This window comes from Pteropus alecto, unplaced genomic scaffold (assembly GCF_000325575.1).
Source record: "Pteropus alecto unplaced genomic scaffold, ASM32557v1 scaffold123, whole genome shotgun sequence".
NCBI lineage: Eukaryota > Metazoa > Chordata > Mammalia > Chiroptera > Pteropodidae > Pteropus > Pteropus alecto.
Window position 1 is genome coordinate 8,700,629 of NW_006433950.1, and position 22,097 is coordinate 8,722,725.

At 39.8% G+C, this 22,097-nt stretch overlaps 1 protein-coding gene across 7 annotated transcripts in view; it reads left to right on the forward strand.

Annotated features, from left to right (window-relative positions):
* Positions 1-22,097, forward strand: part of WDR59 (WD repeat domain 59) — a 67,652-nt gene that overhangs the window by 42,046 nt on the left and 3,509 nt on the right. For 6 of the 7 annotated variants that reach the window (XM_025044605.1, XM_015586949.2, XM_025044609.1 and 3 more), the window contains 8 exons: positions 3,238-3,391; positions 12,538-12,671; positions 13,995-14,076; positions 16,894-17,006; positions 18,185-18,335; positions 18,430-18,502; positions 19,500-19,626; positions 19,771-19,913. In XM_025044605.1, the coding sequence (XP_024900373.1) occupies positions 3,238-3,391; positions 12,538-12,671; positions 13,995-14,076; positions 16,894-17,006; positions 18,185-18,335; positions 18,430-18,502; positions 19,500-19,626; positions 19,771-19,913 (977 nt within the window). Of the gene's footprint in view, positions 1-3,237; positions 3,392-12,537; positions 12,672-13,994; positions 14,077-16,893; positions 17,007-18,184; positions 18,336-18,429; positions 18,503-19,499; positions 19,627-19,770; positions 19,914-22,097 lie in introns of those variants that run through there. The other variant, XR_003045411.1, reaches the window with a different exon arrangement.

A 22,097-nucleotide genomic window follows, 5' to 3' on the forward strand; every position in this document is an offset into this window, starting at 1 on the left:
TTCTCTACCTCCTTGAGCTGCATGAAGATTAAATGCGTTTGTCTCTGAAAAGCATTTAGAACGCTGCCCGGCTCTGTGTTTCCTCTTACTACCAGTTTTTTATTATGTTTTTATTAACAGTTCTATTGAGATTTAATTCCCATTGGTATACAGTTGACTCATTTAAAGAGTGTAAATTCAGTGGCTTTTAGTATATTCACAGATATGTGCAGTTATCGATACGGTCAATTCTAGAACACTGTCATTGCCCCAAAGAGAAACCTTATATTGCTGAGCCGTCGCCCCTCTCCCCCAAGTTCCCTATTCCTTCGGCCCTGGGAAAACGCTAAGCTACTTTCTGTCTATAAATTTGCCTATTCTGTACACTTCATATAAATGGAATCATATGGTATGTGGTCCTTTGTGACTGGCTTCTTTCACTTGGTGTAATGTTTTTTGGCTCATATTGTAGCATGTATTGGCACTTTATTTCTTATTGCCAAATACTGTTCTCTCTCTCTCTCTCTCTCTCTCTCTCTCTCTCTCTCTCTCTCTCTCTCTCTCTCTCTCTCTCTCTCTCTCTCTCTCTCTCTCTCTCTCTCTCTCTCTCTCTCTCTCACACACACACACACACACACACACACCATTTTATTTATTCATCAGTCAGTCAATGGACATTTGGGTTATTTCCACTTTTCGGCTATTATGAATAATGCTGCTATGAACATTTGTGTACACGTGTTTTGTGTGGACATATATTTTCATTTTTCTTGTGTATATACCTAGGAGTGGAATTGCTCAATCATACTGTAAAATTTTTTTCTTAATAAACTTTATCTTTTATAGCAATTTTAGGTTCATAACAGAACTGAGTGGGTTGTATAGAGTTCTCGTATTCCCCAGCCCCCACATACATACAACCTCTCCCAAATTGTGTTTTGTTTTGTTTTGTTTTTAATTTAACCATTAGTTACATACCACAGACTTCTGGTTCTTCAGTATAGTGACTAAGATAACTTGGAAACCCTCCTACACACACTGTATATATCGTTGTAATAGAATTTGTATACTTATGAACGAATAGCTGAGCTAACGGGAAGGAAAGAAATTGAACCAAGTACGTGAGCAGGCACTACTGTCGTCCTGGGGGTTTGCCAGTCTCAGCAGTAACCCAGGCAGATGAGACCTTGGCCTCACAAGAATTGGGAATTAAGTGCCAGAGACCTGATATTATACCAGGTCCCTTATTTGAAAAGGTTGGAATAGAAAACAATCACCTACTCTCAAAGGGAAGTATGAATATATCTGGACTTCAGATCAGAGGGAAAAATGTTCCTATAGAATAACAGTATTTTTTTGAGGTATAATTTATAACACACAAGTGTGAAATGTATATCTTGATGATCAGCACCCAGATTAAGATACAGAGGGCATTGGCCTCACCCCAAAAGTTCCCTGGTCCCTTTACCCAGAGGAAACCAGCCCTCTGACTTCCATCATTGAACTTCATCTAAATAGAATCATGCAGTATGTAGTATTTTATGTCTGGCATATTTACTAAATTTAATGTTTTTTGAAATCGATTTACATCATTGCATGTATCAATAGTTCTACTGTATGAAAATAATAGTTTTTTTATTCATACTCCTATCAGTGGACATTTGGATAATTTTCAGCTTGGGGCTATTATATGTAGATCTACATGTACAAGTGTATTAATTTCTCTACCCAAGGAATCGAATCCCTGGGTCATAGGATAGGTATAAGTTTAATTTTATTAGAATTGCCAAAAAGTCTCTCCCCAGTGATTGTGTCATTTTACACTCTTTACCAGCAGTGTTTCAGAATTTTGGTTTCTCTACATCTTCTCTAAAAAGTAATGTTCAAGCTTTTCGACTTGAGCCATTTTGGTGGGTGTGTAATATTATCTCATTGTGGCTTTAATTTGCACTTCCATATGATGACTAATGATATTGAGCCAGTTTTGTGTGCTAACTGACTGTTTGGGTATTTTCTTTTGTGATGTACCTGTTCAAGTATTTTGCCCATTTTTTTTTTTTTTGGACTGTGTTTCTTATTATTTATTTGTAGCAGTTTTTTATTCTGATTGCACATCCTTTGCTAGATGTATGTATTGATTTTCTTCTAATCTGTGGCTTTTCTTTCTCCCTTTTTAGTGATCTTTTGATAAACAGCAGTTTTAAATTTTGATGCAGTCCAGTTTCCCACTTTTTGTATTTTATGCTTAGTGCTTTCTTTGGCTGCTCCAGGTCATGAAAATATTCCGTGTTTTCTTTTTTAAATTCCTTAATTAAGGTCTATAATCAATCTCAAATTAATTATTGCATATCATGTGAGGTAGGGGATCAAAGTTTATTTTTTTCAGTAGAGATATATAGTTGTTCCAGCACCATTTATGGAAAAGATTTTCTTTTTCTCATTGAATTTGCATTGATATCTTTGTTGAAAATCAATTGAGCATATGTTTGTGGATCTATTTCTAGACTCTATTTTTGCCTTTGATGTATTGGTCCCTCCTTATGCCAATGCTACACTCTTAATGTAGCTTTATATAGTAAGTCTTCCAATCTGGTAGTCTAAGTCCTCCAATTTTATTCTTATTCAGGTTTGTGTTGGCTAACTAGGTCCTTTGCATTTCTGTAAAATATGAAATCAACTTATTGGTTTCTATAATAAAGCTCATATTTTGATTGGAATTGTGTTGACTCTGTAGATCAATTTGCAGAAAATTGGTATCTTAACAATATGGAATCTTTGACTCCACTAACATGATATAGTTCTCTGTTATTTTGGCTCTTTAATTTCTTTCAGTGATAGTTTGTATTTTTAATGCATATATTTTTTTAAATTAAATTTGTTTCTAGGTACTCGATGTGTTTTAATGCTATTCTAAATGAAAATTTTAAAATGTTTATTTACCAAATGTTTGTTTATAATGTATAGAAATACAGTAGATTTTTGTAAATCGATGTATCTAAATTCCCTTATTAGTTTTAGCAGTTTGTAGATTCCTTTGAATTTTCTGTGTATATAATCATAGAAACATTCTCTGCTTCTGCAGACAAAGCATTTTTCAGTTCTAAAAGTTCTATTTGTTTCTTTTTTTTTTTGAGTTTCCATTTTTCCCCCATTTTATTCATCTTTTCCTCTTGGTTTCATCAAGTGCCAAGAACAGCACTACTTAGTAATATGGAAAGACCAACGCCAGTATGGATAATTCTGCATTTTCAACCACAGATCTCTCTCAGCCTTGTCTGCTTATCACACTGGCTTGATTGCGCCCATGAAGATCCGCACAGAGGCCCCTGGGAACCTTCGTCTATACAGTGGGAGCCCCACGCGCAGCGAGAAAGAGCAGGTCTCCATCAGCTCCTTCTACTACAAGGAGCGGGTAAGCAGCAGAGCCACGGCCTGCGATTCTTCTCCCTTCCCTAGATTCTCGTTCCTTGTCTCCCCTGCCTGCCACACATAGCAGCTCAATTAGTAATCTCCTAAAGCCTTTCCCTCAGATAATTAGTTTGTTAAAGAAAGTCTATTGCTTTGTGCCTTTCTGTTGGTTTTTAACTACTGTAAATTGTATGTGTGTGTGTGGGGGCGAGGATGAGTTCTTATAATCCATAGTCTTTCCCCATTTAATCCAGTCCTTGTAATCCCCATTCATTAAGTTGATTCCCATTCTTTTAGATAGAATAATTTACCTTCAGATGTCTTTGGTATTCTGATGTTTGTCAACAAATTGATGGGTGTTATGGAGGCTTAGGATCTTGATATATTTGGAATTTCAGAGTTCTGAGAAGTTTTAAAGTTGACCTCTAAAATGTTTTATACTTTTCTTAACTCTACATTGAAGTACGCATTTGAATGGACCAGTTTATATAAAAATCACCTGAACCTGTCCTTATGTTCCTGGGTTCTTAAGGAACTCATCATTTCTAAAGTAGCTATTAAGCTGTCACAAGTCTTTGGTGACGACAATGAAGAGAATGTTGGCAGAGCGTAGGAAGGATTCTGAGAACTCTTTCTTGTCAGATTGAGAGTCTGGCTTAAACCGGCTTTTAACTGACACGATGTTTTAAACTGGGCTACCACCGAGCTACCACAAACTCAGTCCTTAGGGATTCTTTGTTGTTGTCCCCCACTAATTGAGAAATGATGATTGACTATAATTAAATTTAAAAAATTGAATTATTAAAAAAAAATTGCTAGCAAGCGTTAGAGGCATCTTTACTTCAATTGCATTATAGTGTCTAACGTTCTTCACAGGGATGGTTGGCCATCTCTGACTTTGTCTGGTTTTTGGATTTGTGTGTGACTGAAAGTGGCAGCAACTGATGCTTGAGACAGGACCGGTCTTGGGAAAAACCATTTAGTCAAGTAGGAGAAATGATTTTTAGTTCCCGTCTTCATACTCTGATGGAATTCTCTCCCCCACGCCCCACCCAACTATCGTAAACTTTCTTGGAACACCTATATCTTCCCAAGTCCTTTACGTTAAAAAATTCTTTTTCCTCTTCTACAAGCTAGCGGGTAACTGATTAGATGATTTGATAAACTGGTTGGAAGTAAGGCATTTTCTTATTGACATGCCAGCCAAACAAACTCATTGTTGGATAAATGTGGGAATTTTCTTTAGGTCGAGGAGATCTTATAGTTGATGAGGCAGTTCTGAATTACCTTTGAATCATGTCATGTGCTACTCATGCTTGGATTTGAATTGGGCACAATACATGGGCTAGCACTTTTGGCTTGTGGTAGTGTGTGAAGGCCATGTCTAGTTAAAATAACTCCCATCCCAAGTTGGGACCAACGCAGAAGCATTCGTAAAGCCTACATTCATGTGTTTGGTGGTCTGGCCTCTTACTGTAAACTCTGTAATCATACAGAGGGGCCAAAGGAAAGATTGTGATATTTCGGTTTTGGGCGGTTCCCACTGTGTTACTTCTCCTCAGAGAATGGGCTATGATAGATAGTCCCTGAGGATGACTTAGTAAGTAGTCTTTGAGTTTTATTCCAGATAGTGATCATGTAAAATGAGGGAGATGCATTTTTTTGTCATTTGCTATAAAACTTTTGTATTGCTGTATAAGTACAGAAAAGTTCACAAATCATGAGCATATAATTCAGTGAATTAACAGTCACATTGGCCAAGAAACAGAACATTACAACAACTCTTAGAAGTCGTGGGGAAGGGAGGCATGCTTCAGTGGATGATATGAAGTAATTATTAGGTTAAATCATATGAAATTGGTGATATTTGACTATTTTTGACCTTAAAGAAAAGTTTCATGTGGTTCAACCTAGGAAGTTAAAATGAGTAAGTCAGTTTTTTTGTGATGAGTCTCAAATAAATTCATTTCTCATTGAAATTCATGTCCATCTCATTTACATGGGGCAAATAGGAAGGATTAAAGAATTGAAATATGGCCATGATATTGGTTTTATCTTGGTCTTGTTCTTGGAGGGAATATAGTATTGTCTCTTGAGGAGTATTTTCCGATCCTCAGATGTCTAGTTTCACATGTCAAATAATATCACTTTCATTACTTTTATTCTGGAAACGATTCCAGTTTGCTAAATTTCTCTGTGCTTAAGTCTTCATTTTCAGATCAGATTTTTCTCCTACATATTTCTATTCTCTTTTAGCTTTCTACCTCTAAGATCTTTAAATGAGTAAGAATAAAGGAAAATAATATAACTGCATTAAAGGACAGCAATGAAGGAATTGAAACATGTTTTGAAGATTACAAAAAAGTCTTTATAGAGCCATTGGGGGATTATTGTTCATTTCTCTTGTTTTTGTGTTTTTAACCTACCCTACTTAGGCCATGGAGTTATATTCAGCCAAACGTTCTCCAGATGGAATTCTGAGGTTTGTTCCTAAAAATTAAAAAAACAAAACAAAACAAAAAGTGAGACAGCTAAAAAACCATCATAGGAAGTCAGAAAGCACAGAGAGATGCTAACATTCATCTGGTAACTGGATCAACTATTAATAGTTGATGAAATGTTGCTTATTCCAAGGGTAAATTGGAAGGCCTAGAACTTCTGAGAAACATTAGGCATTACCCTATAAACATTTAAACAATTTTGCAACCTCCCACGTTCGCTTCAGTTTGTTACTAAAATAACTCTAAAGTAAATAACTGAGGAGGTCTTGAAGTTGCTAGAATAATTTCTGATTTCCATAAACAGTGTTTATGCTCCCAGTTTCACACTATTGCATATGTCGTTAGCGAGAGTGCCCTCGAGAGTGTACATCCTCAGTCCTAGCTCCCTCCCCGCTGCATTTCTCTGGGCCTCTCCCTCCCGCATGGCCTCGCTCTCAAAATAATCCTATCGTCCCAAGGTCAAGACTTCCAATTTCCCCAGTGCCCTACAGCCACACACCAAAAAAAACATAGTATCGAGTCAATTGAAGAACTTCCATTTTAGGAGTGAGAAGCTTCTCGCACGTACTGAAGGGAAAGCCGGAGTCCACGAGTTTCTCCACTTGCCCTCTGCTCTTAAAGCTCGCTGGAGAACCGCAGACCTCGATGGTAGTGCCTTTTTCAGAGCGGTGTGGACCTTAGCCTCCATACGTGTTGAAACGTGTTTCGGCTGAAAGACAATGACGTTGGAGCTGCGTTTGGAGTGTGACAGGTTGGGCGGGAGGTGAGGGAAGCCACACACTGCTGTGCCTGCGTTCAGATTTTTTACTCATTTCAATCCCGATTTTTCAGCATATTATGGTATCTTTTAATCCATCAGGTTGTGAGAAGCTTTCATTTTATTCTATATTTTTCCCTTTTAATTTTCTTGGTGTTTTTCTTCCCTCCTTCTGGGTGTAACGTTTTCACGCACAGATGTCTCCTCGCTCTGCCCGGCGACGTTGGTCCATACAAGCAATTAACGACTTCCCGGTACTGTGCGCTGTGCAAATGCTCTCCTTGACTAATCCTGTCTCTGCCCAAAGGCCCAAGAATAAAATGCCACCTGCCTGGCTTTGAGGAACCTGAAATGACAGGCTGGCTGGGTTTCAGGACTAGCAACACTAAATTTCACTCTCGGGAGTCAGGCGCCTAGGACGGCCTCCTTGTTCCATCACAGTTTCAAATGGGTGAACACGGATACTGTTAAGGATTGTGAATGGACTTCTTTGAAAAAGAAGCTTAACACAGGGTTTCTTGGAAAGAGCCCTGATCGTAAGCCTTTAGCTCACCTGATTTCATTTGGAGCGTTTTCATAATTCCATAGAACTTTCAAAAGCCTACCTTTGGCATAGGGGGAAGCAGAGGAAGATATAAGAGGCTTACACCATTTTGTCTGTTTTTATCGTCTTGGTCTAATTCAAAGAAGGAACTGCCCACCTGCTTCATTGGCATGATGCATAAGCTAGTTTTTATCCTTTGGGAATTTTCTGGAACAAATTTTTTCCTTACCATTAATATTTTGCTTTGACGGTAAAACCTCCGTTATGAACATTCTCTCTTCCTTTTCTTTCTTTCTTACTCATTCCTATTGGCCATCTCTCCTCTTCTGTCTTCCTCTCCCACCCTCTTCATGTTTCAGGGGTGCCACGGTGACCTCAGGCTGGTGCAAGGCAGCCTTGAGGCTTTAGCATGAATTTCATTTGGTGTAAAAAAATATTTAGGGGAATAGTTCGATAGCCTTTTCATATAAAAACCAGTTGAAATCAGGAGCCCTGGTTAACAAGCACCATTGCTGCCAACAGCTTGCAGGTGGAGCCGCGAGCGTGGCCACCTTTTCTCAAAAAGCCTGTCCCAGCCAACCGACTACTGAATTTCCACCGATTTTTCCAGCAGTCCCTGCTCCCACTGCTGTTTAAATAGGAACGCATTTTGACTCACTGCCCACTCTGCTGATTATGCATTGTTGATGGGGTTGCTGCGAAGCAGTTGGTGGCTTATTCTTGGGCTGTTTTTACATTTAACCCATTTATTGGCCTCGATGTTGCCTCCGATTGTAGCAGTAACATGGTGGTACAGTCGCAAGCTGGCTATTGGTTGTCATTCAGTGCCGTTTGCACCAATGCCTCCTTCCCTCCCCCTCCCACCCAACTCCTTTCTTCCCTGTCCTCTTTCCCAGAATTCCATGAACACCTTCTTGGTATGTTCAGAGGAGCATCCTGGTGCTCATTATGTGACAATTTGTCTGTCTTGCTTTGTCTCTCCCCTCAATCCTGCTCATGAAATCTGTGGGGAAGGGGCATTTTCTCTTGGTGGGGCATTGAGAAGACTGAAGAGAAGCGCAGAGCCCATTGCCTCTCAGAGGTACCGATTTTACCTCACAGAAAAGTATCCACGTTTTAGCCTGTCAGAGTGGGACTGGAGCAATGTAGGAGGTTTAGGGGGGCATGTGGGCCTTAGTGCCCTCCCCTCACCCGGAAAGATCGGGGCCACACCTCAGCCTGGCACGTCTTTGTTCTCTGTGTGTTGTCACTTGACAGTTGCACAGATAAGAGAGACTCCTAAAATCTCCAGCAAGATATTAAGGGAAAAGGAAGTCTTGGGGATGGACTGTGAACCGTTTTTGTTGGCAAAGCTCTGGAAGAAACACCCTGAAAAATTATCCAGCAAGGATTTTGGATTTAGCATGTCTTCATTTAGGCAGCTTTGTTTTATTTGAGTCCCCAGAGTAATTGGCTACTAGACAGGATTACTGAGGGACCCATGTAGTCTAGAGGGGAGATATTTCATATTTTAAAGCCACTAACCAACAAATTTTTAAGAACTATGTTTTGTGACCCCTTAAAGAGTTTCGATAATGTTTTGCAGTTATTCTTTGCTGGATTAAACGAACGAATAGTGCTATTCCATAACTGCTTTTACATTTTGATTCTTGGTGGTAGCTATAATTAGTCACTTCTCTGACCTTGTGTTGGGGACGCTTTCCTATTATAGGCTCAAAGGCAGCTTAATGAGTTTCCATAAAACATCACCTGTACATCATCAATACAGACCTAAGAGAGAAGCACCTAGAAGCCTGGAGTCTCAAGAAGTTGACAAGGAAGGCCCAGGAAATACAGACTGTGATTTCCATAATTCAGTGAAGGATAATTGCAGAAAGTAGCCCCAACACTGCCATCTTCACATATTCATCAGATACTTACTGATGCCTCACACTGGTTTGTTTCTACCGATCTCTAACCTGATCTCTAACCCAAGACGGCAAATGGGGGAAGAGTCCTAAGGCATCTCTGTGGACCCTGAGGCGTCTTCTCTATGATTGCACCTAATCCTCACAGATCTAGAAAGGCAATGAAACGGTGTGAGGTACAGGCTCTTGAGCCGGGCCTGAAACACAGCATCTGAGTGTGAGCCAGGCGTGCCCCGTCCTCAGCACACCGTCTGGCTCAGCAGAATGTAGCCATGGTGCTCGGCAGAGAAGTGACTTTAGAGGGGAATGATTGTAGATGACGGCGTGCTGGGTAGGCCTCGCTAGAATCTGATGTTGATCTCCTTATGTGCAGAAATAGATCCATTGAAAAGTAGAACAAACTGTTTACATAGTGAGTTAGTCAGGCCTTAATTTTTTTCCTTTTCAATCTAAAATCATGCTCTTAAAAACAGATTAACAAGTATGGGCTTAGCAACCTGAGAGGCCTGTGTTCAAATCTCAGCTCTCCTGAGTGTGGCCTTGAGTGATGGAGACAGCACCCACTCTGTCAGCGAGCTGTGGTGAGGCTCACGCTCGCACGGAGTGAGCAGTTCATAGCAGGAGCTGATGTTAATAACAACAGGCAAGCCTTTAAATCCTGAGTCAAACATCTGTACACTTGGACTTGTGGCCAGGACATCTCATTTCCCATACGGGCTCCTGTGCCGCCATCTGTAGGTCAGGCTCCGGGGAAATAAGATAATTGCTCATGATCCTCCATGTCCATTACCCACGTCCCTCTGCTCAAGGATTTTTGACATTTTAAAATGAACGTTTTTAGAAAAAATTCAATTCTGCTAGGAAAAACATTTTTCAATGAGCTAGTCTATTTGCAAATGAACCACTTAGTATTCTATTTTCATCATGTTTGTTTAAAAAGTCAGGGAATTGTGGTTTTCACTGTGGTCTGAAAGCGGTAGACCCCATCCCTCATGAGGCTTTGTTTATTTCCCAGTTAGTTAAATGCAGCTATAGTGAATTGCTCAATTGTTCAAGTGCTTCTCATTTTCTCTTTGTAATAAGGAGCCAGGGTGCCTGGAACAGCATTTTAAAAGCCTTCCAACCAACTCAATGACCAAATTAGTTGGATCATATTCTCTTCTTAGTTGAATCTTTTTAGAGTAGATCTTTTCCTTCCTTCCTTCTTTCCTCCTTCCACCCATCCCTCCCTTCTTCCCTCCTTCCTTTCCTTCTCTTTCTTCCCTCCCTTCCCCCTCCTTTCTCTCTCTCTCGCGCTCTCTCACGCACATACACACGTGCGTGCAAACACACACACGCACGCACGCATGACCCCCTCCTTTCTCTCACGCTCATCTCTCTCTCCTCTCACTCTGATTTCTCTTTCTCTCTCCCTTCTCTCTTATCTCATTCTTTCTCTTTCTCTCTTTAAAATCCAGTACCCTAAATCTCATCTCTGACGCCCAGTTACGTGGGACTTGTGGGTTTGTCGTTTCCTGGGATTTTTATACTCCTGGAAACGAGGTTGAAAATCACAGTGACATGAGTGTGTGCACTTATAGCCTCCCTGTTCTAGTTAAGCACATTGTGCTGACGCTGTTATTGCTGGGTAGATGTATGCCCAATTCCACTCTTTAGAACCAGCCGTGTAATAGTACTAGTGCACGCGTGATGACATCGTCTTGTGTCCGTTAACACTGCCTGGCTCCAGCCCATTCTGACAGATTGTTTGCTTTTCAGCACATTCTCCCCTTACTCGCACCCACGTCAGGATATTTGTGGCTAAAAGGATAGTGAGTACACACATAATTCTTTTTTAGAAAATAACCAAGGCTAGCAGGGAATTGAAGGGCTACCCCACCATAATATATTAAGCTTCCTCTTCTATTGCAGAATAATGTCTTGTGAATGGATAAATAGTAATTAGGAACTGAACTGCTTCTTAAGATCAAATGGGTTAAGGTCCATGTTGATAATGTAGCATATGTCTTTACCAGTTACGATAAGCAATCCAGATACTTCAGCTAAACCTCATTTACCTTCTGCGAACCAAGTCCGAGTGTCCTGGATTTACTAGATTCCATAACACTTACCAGTCATGTAGGAAGTTACATGCATTAGACAACTTTGGGGATTAGATGGGACATCAGTGATAAGAAATGCTCAACGTGACTAATTTATATCAGAGTGATTGTATAAAAATCACTTGTGGAAAACGAATTTGTGCTTCATCTAAATAATGATCTAATCTAAATTCCTGTGGGTTTATACACATTTCTAAAAATTACAGATTTTAAAATTGTACTCTTTCAGTTTACACCATTTGCACTCTCTCCTTTTCGTTGTACACTTATAACCTGGTGAGATTGGAACGACACGGCTCACCCTGAGCCACAAGTGACCAGTGAGCGAGGAGAGAGTGACATGAGATTCAATTCACAGCAAATAAGTAACTTGCCCAGGGTCACCTTGAACTAGTACATGTGGCAAAAAGACCAGTAAACCTTGATTTTCTGACTCTAAATTGCAGACCCTTTCACTAGCTCCTTTTGCTTTCTTTGTTAATAAATATGTCACCTCCCTCCTGAGTTGAGTCACTTTGGTGGCCCCCTTTTTAATTTCTGGCAATAAAAGAAAATAGAATATCACTCCCTTGGTAGATTGTCATTTTGAAGATACCAGATGGGGCTACACTCTAATAATTCTTATTTTCTATGATATCTGTCATTTCCCTCATACAGTAGCTCCTCTGTAGCCATCTGTAGGTAAGGCTCCGGGGAAATAGGATAATTGCTAATGATCTTCCATGTCTATTACCCACGTCCCTCTGCTCAGGTATTTTTGACATTCTAAAATTATCACTTTTAGAAATAATTCAAGTCTGCTAGAAAAAAAACAGGGTAATTCTCTTTGAGCTGTTAAGTTTTTCAGTCTGCCTACCATAGATTAAGGTTTGCAGAGCTCACACTGCTGTATCTGGATTAAGTTCTCAACAAATTCTATTAAAACTCTCTGAGAAGGAAAAAAAAAAAAAACTTTGATTAGTTTCAAGCAAGAACTTTGAACCTAGAGCGGAACCCAGCCTTAAAAGTTGCTCTTCTCCCACATTTGTGTGGTCTTTACTAACTTCCTGTTCTTTTTCTTCTCTATTTTTTAAATTCTGGCTTCAAGGTACCTGTTTTAGAGCACCTGCAGAATATATACAGTTCTGTAGTAGGTGCTTATTATTGTTAAAATTTTGGACCAAGAGCTCAATGCCCTTTGTCATCCTTTAATTTCCTATAGATGCTGATTCATATAATTGTGGGCATGATGTAATGCAAATTATCTGCAAATTACCAATGACCCAACTATGATGTGCTCTGCAACTGTAGTTTCCATTCAGCAAAGTCCCCATCAGTTATAACTTGTCGTCTCCCCCAGAAATCAAGGAGATGGAAAAGTAAACGCGAGGGATCGGACTCCGGCAATCGACCAATCAAGGCTGCTGGGAAAGTTATCATCCAGGATATCGCATGCCTTCTTCCTGTTCACAAGTCACTGGGAGAACTGTACATGTAAGTTCAGCATTTCAAGTCTGCCGTGCTTATCACTTACACATGATTATCAAAGTTTTAAAAAAAAATTTACATATATTTATTTATAAGATTGTAGTTGACATACAATATTATATTAGTTTCAGACATACAACACAGCGATTAGACATTTATATAACTTATGAAGCGATCACCCTGATGAATCCAGTACCCATTCGACACCATACATAGTTATTACAATACTACTGATTATTCTCAAAGTTGTGTTTTCTAAAGAAGTATTTGAACCTTTTCTTCAAAAACAGTTTTAAGCGGGGAGGGAGAAGCAGTTTTAGGGGAGTACAGTGTGTTAGCTTTCTGTTGCAGCATGACAAATTACCAGCATGCTTTTATTATCACAGTTTTCCTGTTTGGAGTCTGGGTGCGGCTTAGCTGGGTCCTTGCCCAGGTCTCACCAGGGTGAAATCATGGAGTTGACTAGGTGGTGTGCTTATCCACTCCTTAGCATCCTCTTCCCAGCTCACTCAGGTTGTGAGCAGAATTCAGTTCTTTACACCCATAGAACTGGTTAATTTCATCTCCTTCCAAACCAGCAGCCGGGTCTCACGGCTGCTTCACTGTCTAAGATATTCTCTGATTAGGTCAGGCCCACTCAGAATAATCTCCCTTTTGACAAATTCAAAGTCGACTGATTAATAATATAATAATAACCTAATCATGGGAGCGATGTCCCACTAGTATTCATTGGTCTCGCCTGCATTTAAAGCGGGGGCTTATACAGTGTACCTAACAGCAGGGCAGAACTCTTAGAAACAGTCTCAGAACTCTGCCTCCTAAACCCAATCTTTACAATAGAGAAAACAGAGCCACTTTAGTTAAAGGGAGTTGGGAGGCGAGTGACAAGCATACAGGGGCAGGCTGGTGGTTCCTCCTCCTCTTGGACTTGAACATGTGACAGAAAGTATTTGTTTTGTAGGATATACACAGTGTGCTCCTCTGTGTTAGAAACTACAGTGTTGCACTTGAATCCATTTTTACTCAACCGCTGTGCCTGGGGACTCCACAGGAAAGCAGGTTGGCAAATTGGTCTTTGAGTCTGGCCTCCTCTCCTGACTTCGGAGAGGTGAGATTTCTCCTTCTCTAGGCTGGAACCCACAGCATAATATCAGCCAGCAGTTAAGCATTTTCTTCAAGTCATGTAGAAAGGGAGCTTTAGGCCAATATGGATAAAACATTTTGAGTGATAACCAAAGAGGCAGTTTTTAGTCTTAGTTGTTAAACCAGGTATGATTGATTTAGGAAGTTAGACTAGAAAGGAACTTTAACATTCTTTGTAAATTTCAGACTGAATGTAAATGATATTCAAGAGACGTGTCAGAAGAATGCGACTTCTGCCTTGCTTGTTGGAAGGAGGGACCTCGTTCAGGTATTATCCATCCCTTTTGCTGGAGATCTGGAATTTTCTTTTTGAGCAGATTGTTTTCGCTTTATAGTGGTGGTTTAGTGACATTTCAAGGTGTGCCTCCTGTTTTGCAATTCTCATTTCTTTGCCAAACTGTAGGGCTAGAGCAGCTTTCTAAATCCCTTGGATATTTTTCTTATTAGTGCTAGTTGGGAAGGTCTTAAATCACTTACTGAGTATTTTTTATTACATTTCTTTTCTATTCTATACCATGGTGATTGTTACATACCTAAATTTGGGTATCTACATCTTTCCCATTTGTACCCTCAATTCTGTTTGTTTGTTTGTTTGTTTTTTACTTTTAAAAGGGCTTCATTTCATAAAAGCTTTACCAGAACATTCCTTTAGATTAAGGAGACATGTTGAGTTAAAATATGATGTAATCTTTAAATATTAAATCTTCATTTTTTTGCAGGAACGCAGTTGTGTATTAAAGCAAGCTGCTCCTACATTGGTTTTTTTTTTTAACAGCTTTATTGAGATATAGTTTATATACCATGCAGTTCATTCATTTAAAATGTACCATTCAGTGGCTTTTAGGTTGCTCTGCAGACTTTTGCAACCATCACCACAAATAAATTTAGACCATTTTCATTACCCTAAAAAGATACCCCATATTCCTTAGCTCTCAATCTCATTTTACCCCACCTGGCCCTAGGCAACCACTAATCTATTCTCTGTCTCTATTGTACCTTTTATTTTTTAGTGTGAGGATTAGATTAAGCAATGGACACTACTAACTACTATCCTATCTGCTCAGTTTTCCCCCTCATAACCCTCCAAATGACCCAGAGCTAAGTAAGGCCTTCCTTTGATTTTTATCTGAGTAAAAAAAATCCCTAAGATTTCCATTTGTATTCTAATAAACAAATGTTTGCCCCAAACCCTTTTAAGTGAATTTTAGTCATGGATATAATGTTTCTATAAGGACCCAGGCACTTAAAGTTCTGTGAACAGCGAGAAGTCAAAAAGAAGTAGTAGAATTATTGTGGAATTTATAGCAAGATGTATAGGTCCAGCTCAGCTCCCTAGGGGTGTGACTCTGGGCAAATTATTTGAGACTCTCTCAGCCTCTGTGTGTATTTGTAAAATGGGAACCATAAGAATAATTACCTCATAGGATTGGTGAGAAGATGCAATAAATACAATACGAAGGCAAACCCAGTGCTCGTGTTCCAAAAACATTCTCTTAAGAAGACTTACTTCCTAAAGTGTTTTGTTTTTTATATTTTCATTAAGTTGATTCAGAAGATCAGGCTAGTCCAAGTGAAGTGGAAATTCCCTTCCCTGGGTTCAGACAGGCCCGAGTTTAAATCTAAGCTCTGTCACTTTTTTGTTGTGTGGTCCTAGGCAGCCACCTCCTCTTTCTGAACCTCAATTTCCTCGATTATAAAATAGGAACAATACTTCTAAGGTCCTTATGAGAACTAAGGTAAAAATATAAAATTCCCATACCTATATCCGATAGATGGTAAGTACCCAAAATATGATACAATTACTGCTGTTCTTCTTACAATCATCATCATTCGTGGTGTGGTACTCTTTAGTGGGCCAGTAATGACGTCGATGCAAATGCTTAATTTTTAAAAATTCTTTATGCATATGTCGAAGATGATGTGCCTATAATTATGTGAAGAGTTGCAGAAATAAACTTAACTGTCAACTATTTCTGTTGAAGGCATTAGGAAATGTGTATTATGAGTGAAGAAATAATATGCCTAAGTTGTCAGCCGGGGTGGTAAACACCCTTTCTGTCCCTTTCAGCAACCATTCAGGTGGGTCATTGATGATCGAGAGGAACAGAACCTCGGGTCTCTCATTTGAACCAATACTTGTGTGCATCGTTTAACCATGTTGGTGCCACATAATTTAATTGACTTTTTAAACATATCTGATGTGTTTCTCTACCTGTTTTTCAGTATTTTTATTTCCTTGTTCTTTTTTTTCTTAGATTATAAACTCCTTGATTTAAAATCTGTACTTCTTCCATTTGGGGATCTCACAGTCTAGTATAGTGCTTTCCAGTCAGTGGCCATACAATGACGTGTTGCTACTGAGAAAGATTTCCCAAGAGCACTGCTCCAGTTTTAAATGTATGGAGCTGGGTGGGCACTGTTGACGGCATGATGTATTTTGTGTGTGCTGAATCTTGGGTTTGATAGATACTTAATCGACATTCATTTCTGTTTGATGACTCTAAGCACCATGAGATTCCAAGTTTGGAGATATTCCTCAGATTTGATGTCATCAGAAAAGAAAGCCAAGTCTATTTTGTCTTGGCCTGTTTTTTTCTGTAGCTTTGGAGAGTATAATGAAACTCTTTTAAGGAAAGCAACACAGTTTTTCATTATTTGGCTAAAGAAGGACGGATCTTAAATGTGAAGCAGGATACTTTTTTCTCTCCCTGCCAGTTCACTAATGAAGCAGCAGAAAAAGACACATGAATTAGCAGCTAAATAGACAACCTGTTGAAGTTATTGCATGGTGTCATTTCTCCGAAGTTTGCTTAATGAAAGTTTTTAAGGCTAGTGTTTCTCAAATGTTATAGTCCTCTGAGAATCTTGTTAAAATTCCAGTTCTGATTCAGTAGGTCTGGAGTGGGCCCTGAAATTCTGTTTTTTCTGGCTGTGAGAGTAGTAAAGAGAGGTGTGTAGGTAAAGAGAGGGTGGGGTGTAGGTAAAGAGAGGGTGGGGTGTAGGTAAAGAGAGGTGGGGTTCTTTCATACTTCCCGTCCCTGTCCTCACGGATCTCAGTTTGGGTGTTTCTTTTTGATTTGTCCAGGTTTGGTCGCTGGCTACGGTAGCTACAGATCTTTGCCTTGGTCCAAAGTCTGACCCAGATTTGGAAACTCCCTGGGCTCGACATCCATTCGGGCGACAGCTGCTGGAATCCCTGTAGGTTTTGAGACATAAACGTGAGGAAAATGAGAGGTGGAAGTGAGGTCTTTCCTTTCTGTGGCACAGCAGTTTCTGTGCGTAACTAACTTCTCATAGCAGAAGGAACTGTAGAGTATGTGGCATCTGGAACAAGGATTTGAGACTCACATGTCCCGTAGAGATTTATGCATTCATTAGCCCGTAAGTCTGATCGCAAGAGTTTGCGCTCTTGAGATGGTAAATGTCTTGGATCCCGTAGACTTTCGCCCCGAGAGCAGATTAGAGAATTACGTATTGGCTTTCATGTTTTCCAAAAGCCGTGATGCTTTCACCCTATTAAGCAATTTAGGAAAATATTGAATTCATATTGCACTGAAATATGGCCCAGGTCCTGACAGAGAAGGAAGCTCCGCTTGCTTCAGGAGGAGGTTGGCTTTACTTACCGGTTGAGGCCAGACCTGGTTCACACATGCTCACGCTTTGGTTGCCTCATGGTAACGCAGGGATGACAGTGCTTGTTCTACCCACTTCATGTGAGGCTCAAATGAGATAGTGAGTGTACAAGCACCTTAAAAAGTATTAAAGACAGTGCTTGGTAGGAAGGTATCAGAATTCCATCGTAGAGGCCAAGCACCTCACATTCTGGCGGGTGGTCCTGAAAGGAGGAAAGGGGGTGCGAGTACCTAAAAGGTAAAACTGTTTCTTATTGTTATTATTTAATAGCTCGTCTTCCTAATTCCACCTCCCGAGTCTGTCTGCTCGCTGTGCTGTGGTGGTGCAGTGTTCTCCGAGGACCTTCACATAGCTTTGGGTTCTATGAATGAAGCTTATAGGAACCTCCCAGAAGGCAGTAGAGTTGGGAGAGAGCATTTATGGCCTCACTCAGGTGTTAGTTTAGTGTACTTAGTTCTTGAGAAGCTACGTTCGGGTCTGGACCCATGCCTGGATGCCAACCAGAAACTTTCAGATTGGTTTTCTAAGTCATTTGTAATACTTATATTTTATTCCAAAGCAAATGTAGCCAAACCCAAAGTAGATCTGCGTCTGTAGTAAGCCCTGGTTCCCGATGGGGTTTTTGAGGAAGACTTAAGCACCCTCTCTTTCTGTCCCTATGGCAGCGACCCACCACGATTGTGCTCGTATCCTCCTCCCATCCCTTCTCTTGACTTGTTCTCTCTCCTCTCAACTCTCTCTAGGTTGGCTCATTACTGCCGACTCCGCGATGTCCAGACGCTGGCGATGCTCTGCAGCGTGTTCGAAGCCCAGTCTCAGCCTCAGGGAATACCAAACCCTTTCGGGCCCTTTCCTAGTCGCTCATCAAATCTTGTAGTGTCCCATAGTCGATACGTAAGCTCGTGGTTTTCTGGTTGGTGTCTGACTTTTTCTAAGAGTAAACGTCATGGGGAACGATCGTCTGATGCTGCTTCTGTTTGTTCTGCAGCCCAGCTTTACCTCCTCTGGTTCCTGCTCCAGCATGTCGGATCCAGGGCTCAATACCGGTGGCTGGAACATAGGTTGGTACGGAACTGACACAGTCCACGCTGTCTGCTTAGTTCTCTAAAAGCTGTGTGCAAATTGTTAATAATATGTAATCTTTTGTCGACGAATATTCTGTACATTTTTCCTTGTTTCTCATTTTTTAAAAAATTTAGTATGACGGCGATACTGTGGTCAGAAAGGCCTGGAGTTTCACGTTTGAACAGGCCAAATTCTAGAAGGTCTTGTGCCTTTCTGGGTTGCTTTTCATCCCATAACCTTGGGAAACTGACAGTGAGACTTCCCAGTGTTCACCCCAGAAACCTAACCCCGTCCTTTCTCCATCATACACCCCTTCCATAGTCATCTGTCACTTCCTGTTATGTCTCTTCCCGTGTACCTCTTCCACTTCAGAGAAGTAAGGCGAAACCTGATTCCAGGTGGCCATAAAGGTCTGTTTAATGAGTAGATGTATTTGTGTTTTCTGGATTTTTAAAATTTCTTTTTTTCAAAAAAGATCGTATTTTCTTGATTGTAAAAGTAATACATGCATAGTGAAGAAAAGAACAAAACACAGTCTCAGAGACGAAAATAGTCATCACTGATCGTCCCGCCTGCGAATAACATGTTATCATTTCAGAACATTTTCTTTCAATCATTGCGTATGTGGAGTCTGAGAGGGGTCTTTCTGTGTATGTGATTTTGTGTTCGATTTTTAATTTTATGAGCATTTTCTAATGTCATTTAAAAAGTCTTTATAAATAATGACTGCCTAATATTCTACTATATCACTATACCGTAATTTGCTTAATCATTATGCGTGTACTTAATTATCAGGTGACCGTAATAATAAATACCTAGACAAAAAGGTAAAGCTAGAGAAGACTTCTATTTAGTTATATTTTTCAAGATTTTCAACTTGGCTTATTTTTATTGTAGAGAATAAATTGGACACACACTGCTTTATGAGAGTTTTCAGAGATTTTCCATGTCTTCTCTGATTTCCTTCTTCCCTTCCCATTCGATTTTCTTCAGCGGGGAGAGAAATAGAACACATATCTTCACCTTGGGGAGAGTCTTCACCAGAAGAAATCCGCTTTGGAAGTCTGACCTACAGTGACCCTCGGGAGCGAGAACGTGACCAGCATGATAAAAATAAAAGGTAACGACCTTCCCACAATTTCATAGTGCTTAGATTCTCCAAAATTAGGACTCTTGCATTAAGAAAAGTATATCAAGTGCCATTCAGTGTTTAGCTTGTTTTTTCTTAAAGGACCTGACAGGAGATCTTTTGAATTCTATCCAGGCTCCTGGACCCTGCCCATGCCCAACAATTTGATGACTTTAAGAAATGCTACGGAGAAATCCTCTACCGCTGGGGGCTGAGAGAGAAGCGAGCGGAAGTGCTGAAGTTCGTTTCCTGTCCCCCTGACCCTCACAAGGGGATCGGTGAGTCTGCATGTTTTTCTTTTCCTGTCATTATCTGAAAGCTTCTATAATTCAATTTGTCCGAAACATAGACTTGGAATGAAATTTTGGTTTCTCTTTTATAAGCAGAAATTTCTGAAGCATTTCAGTCTATTTTAAACTTTGTGAAAAACCTTGCATTTTATGAGAAGATTAAGTTTTTATTGCAACAGAAGTAGTTTTATATACAATCCTCAGGTATTGATTGGAAGTAGGGCTATTTATTTATTTATTCAACTAATATCTATCAAACGCCTCTTCGTCAGTGTTAGGACATTCCTTCCCTTCGTGGAACTTAGAGTTTAGTGGAGGAGAAAAATTAAATAATTAAAAATTATGATGAGTATTTAAGAGCAAACGGAAAGGATTTGGGGGCAGGGAGAGCAGGGAGAAAAATTTTAGAAGATGTATTGAGGTGTATTGGGAAAGGCCTCCCTGTGGAGCCGAGGTCTGAGACAAGGAGCCATCCGTGCCGAGGGCAGCAGGAAGCGCTTCCATGCAGTGGGAGCAGGCCTGTGGGAGAAGAAACTTGTTATTTTAAACAAGGAAGCCCAGAGTGGCTAGAATACAGTGAGTGAGAAGAGTGGTATAAAATTAGATTGTAGGATAATTAGGGACTTGTAAATAAAGAATTTGGATTGTATTCTAAGTCCAGTGGTAAGCTTCAAAGGCCATTAAGAAGTAAGTGACTGCTCTGGTTTCCATTTTAAGAGGTTTGTGTTGGCTCTTATATGAAGAAAGGATTAGAGGAGAGCAGTAGAGGTAGGAAGACCGTTTGAGGACTTAGAGTGGTCAAGAGAGAGCAACGGCCTAGTCTAGGGGTCAAATCGGCGGTGGGGAGAGAGGAATAGATTAAAGATAGATGTTAGAGGTAGATTCAACATGGATGTAGGGTTGAGGAAGACACAAAGCTTAGATAATTCCTAGGTTTCCAGCTTGAGCAACTGGGTAGAGGTAGGTTAGTCCGGGTTGGAGCTTCAGGAGTGTTGTCTCCAAGAAGAGGACATTGAAAAAATAGGTAGTGTATTTTGGTGTCCAGTGTATTTATAGTAGACTCAGATATTTAAGGGAGCATTTAGAGATGAATTATTGGTAAGTACATAGCAAACTAAGCAAATGAACAAAACAAGATAGTTACCAATGGTAGGAAAAGCAAAATGTGCAAGAAAAGAAAAGTTATCTTGATACAAGGCTTGATAAATAATATAAAAACAGAAGACTGATCCGACCAAATGATAATAGAACTGTCTAGGGAAGATGAGGGAGAGGTGGTATATGTGTGCAGTTGGGGAGACTGGGAGTGAACGAGAGCTTCCACTGCAGAAAGTCAGTAGGTAATGCTAAAATATGAAAATTAAGATAGAAGGTAAAAACAGAAGAAACAGTTAAATGGGCTGGAAGGATTTTCCTAGGGAGGGATGGAAGGGAATTCTGTTTTGGTAATAACACATAGTAGAGAGTATTTGACTCTTTAAGTTATGCACGTGTACATACTTTCACTTAAAGAAACAAGTAGGCCAGAGTAATACATAGATTTAGATGTTGAATAAAAGGATTATTATAACGGATTATTTTAGTGTGTGCGCTAGAAGAAATGCCAAAACACCAAAGGCTATATGTATATGGGCAATATATTTTTCAGAGCATCTAAATGTATGAAAGCATATCAGGGAAGATTAATGATGGGCTGAAGCAATTTTGTCTTTCAAAATTAGTTTTCAGGAAAATATGTGAATCACAGAGACATGTAACTGATGTATTAATACACTAATCAGCTAAGCTCTTATTGACATCTTACTATTATAAAGAATCACGCTGAGTTCTGTGGGCTGTACTGTGCAGTTTGGGTGGGTGGGTCAAGAAGTCTATAATCCAATAAGAGAGATGAAACATTAGCTATGAAGACTTAAGTGATATTCAAAAATGAATAATATGTCCTAATACCATTACAAACATTATTACAAGATTTAGAAGGGGGGAGATTATGAAAGATAGATCCACAGACAAAAATATTAAGAAAAATATTTTCATCCTTAAAGTTTTTACTCTTTGGAAGAGTCAGATTGCTCAAATACAGGAAACAGCGGGTATTGAAAAAAAAATACAGTAAGGTTACCAAGGCTACCGTTGGTCTCCTCAGGGTGGAAAATGAGCAATTTCCTCTGG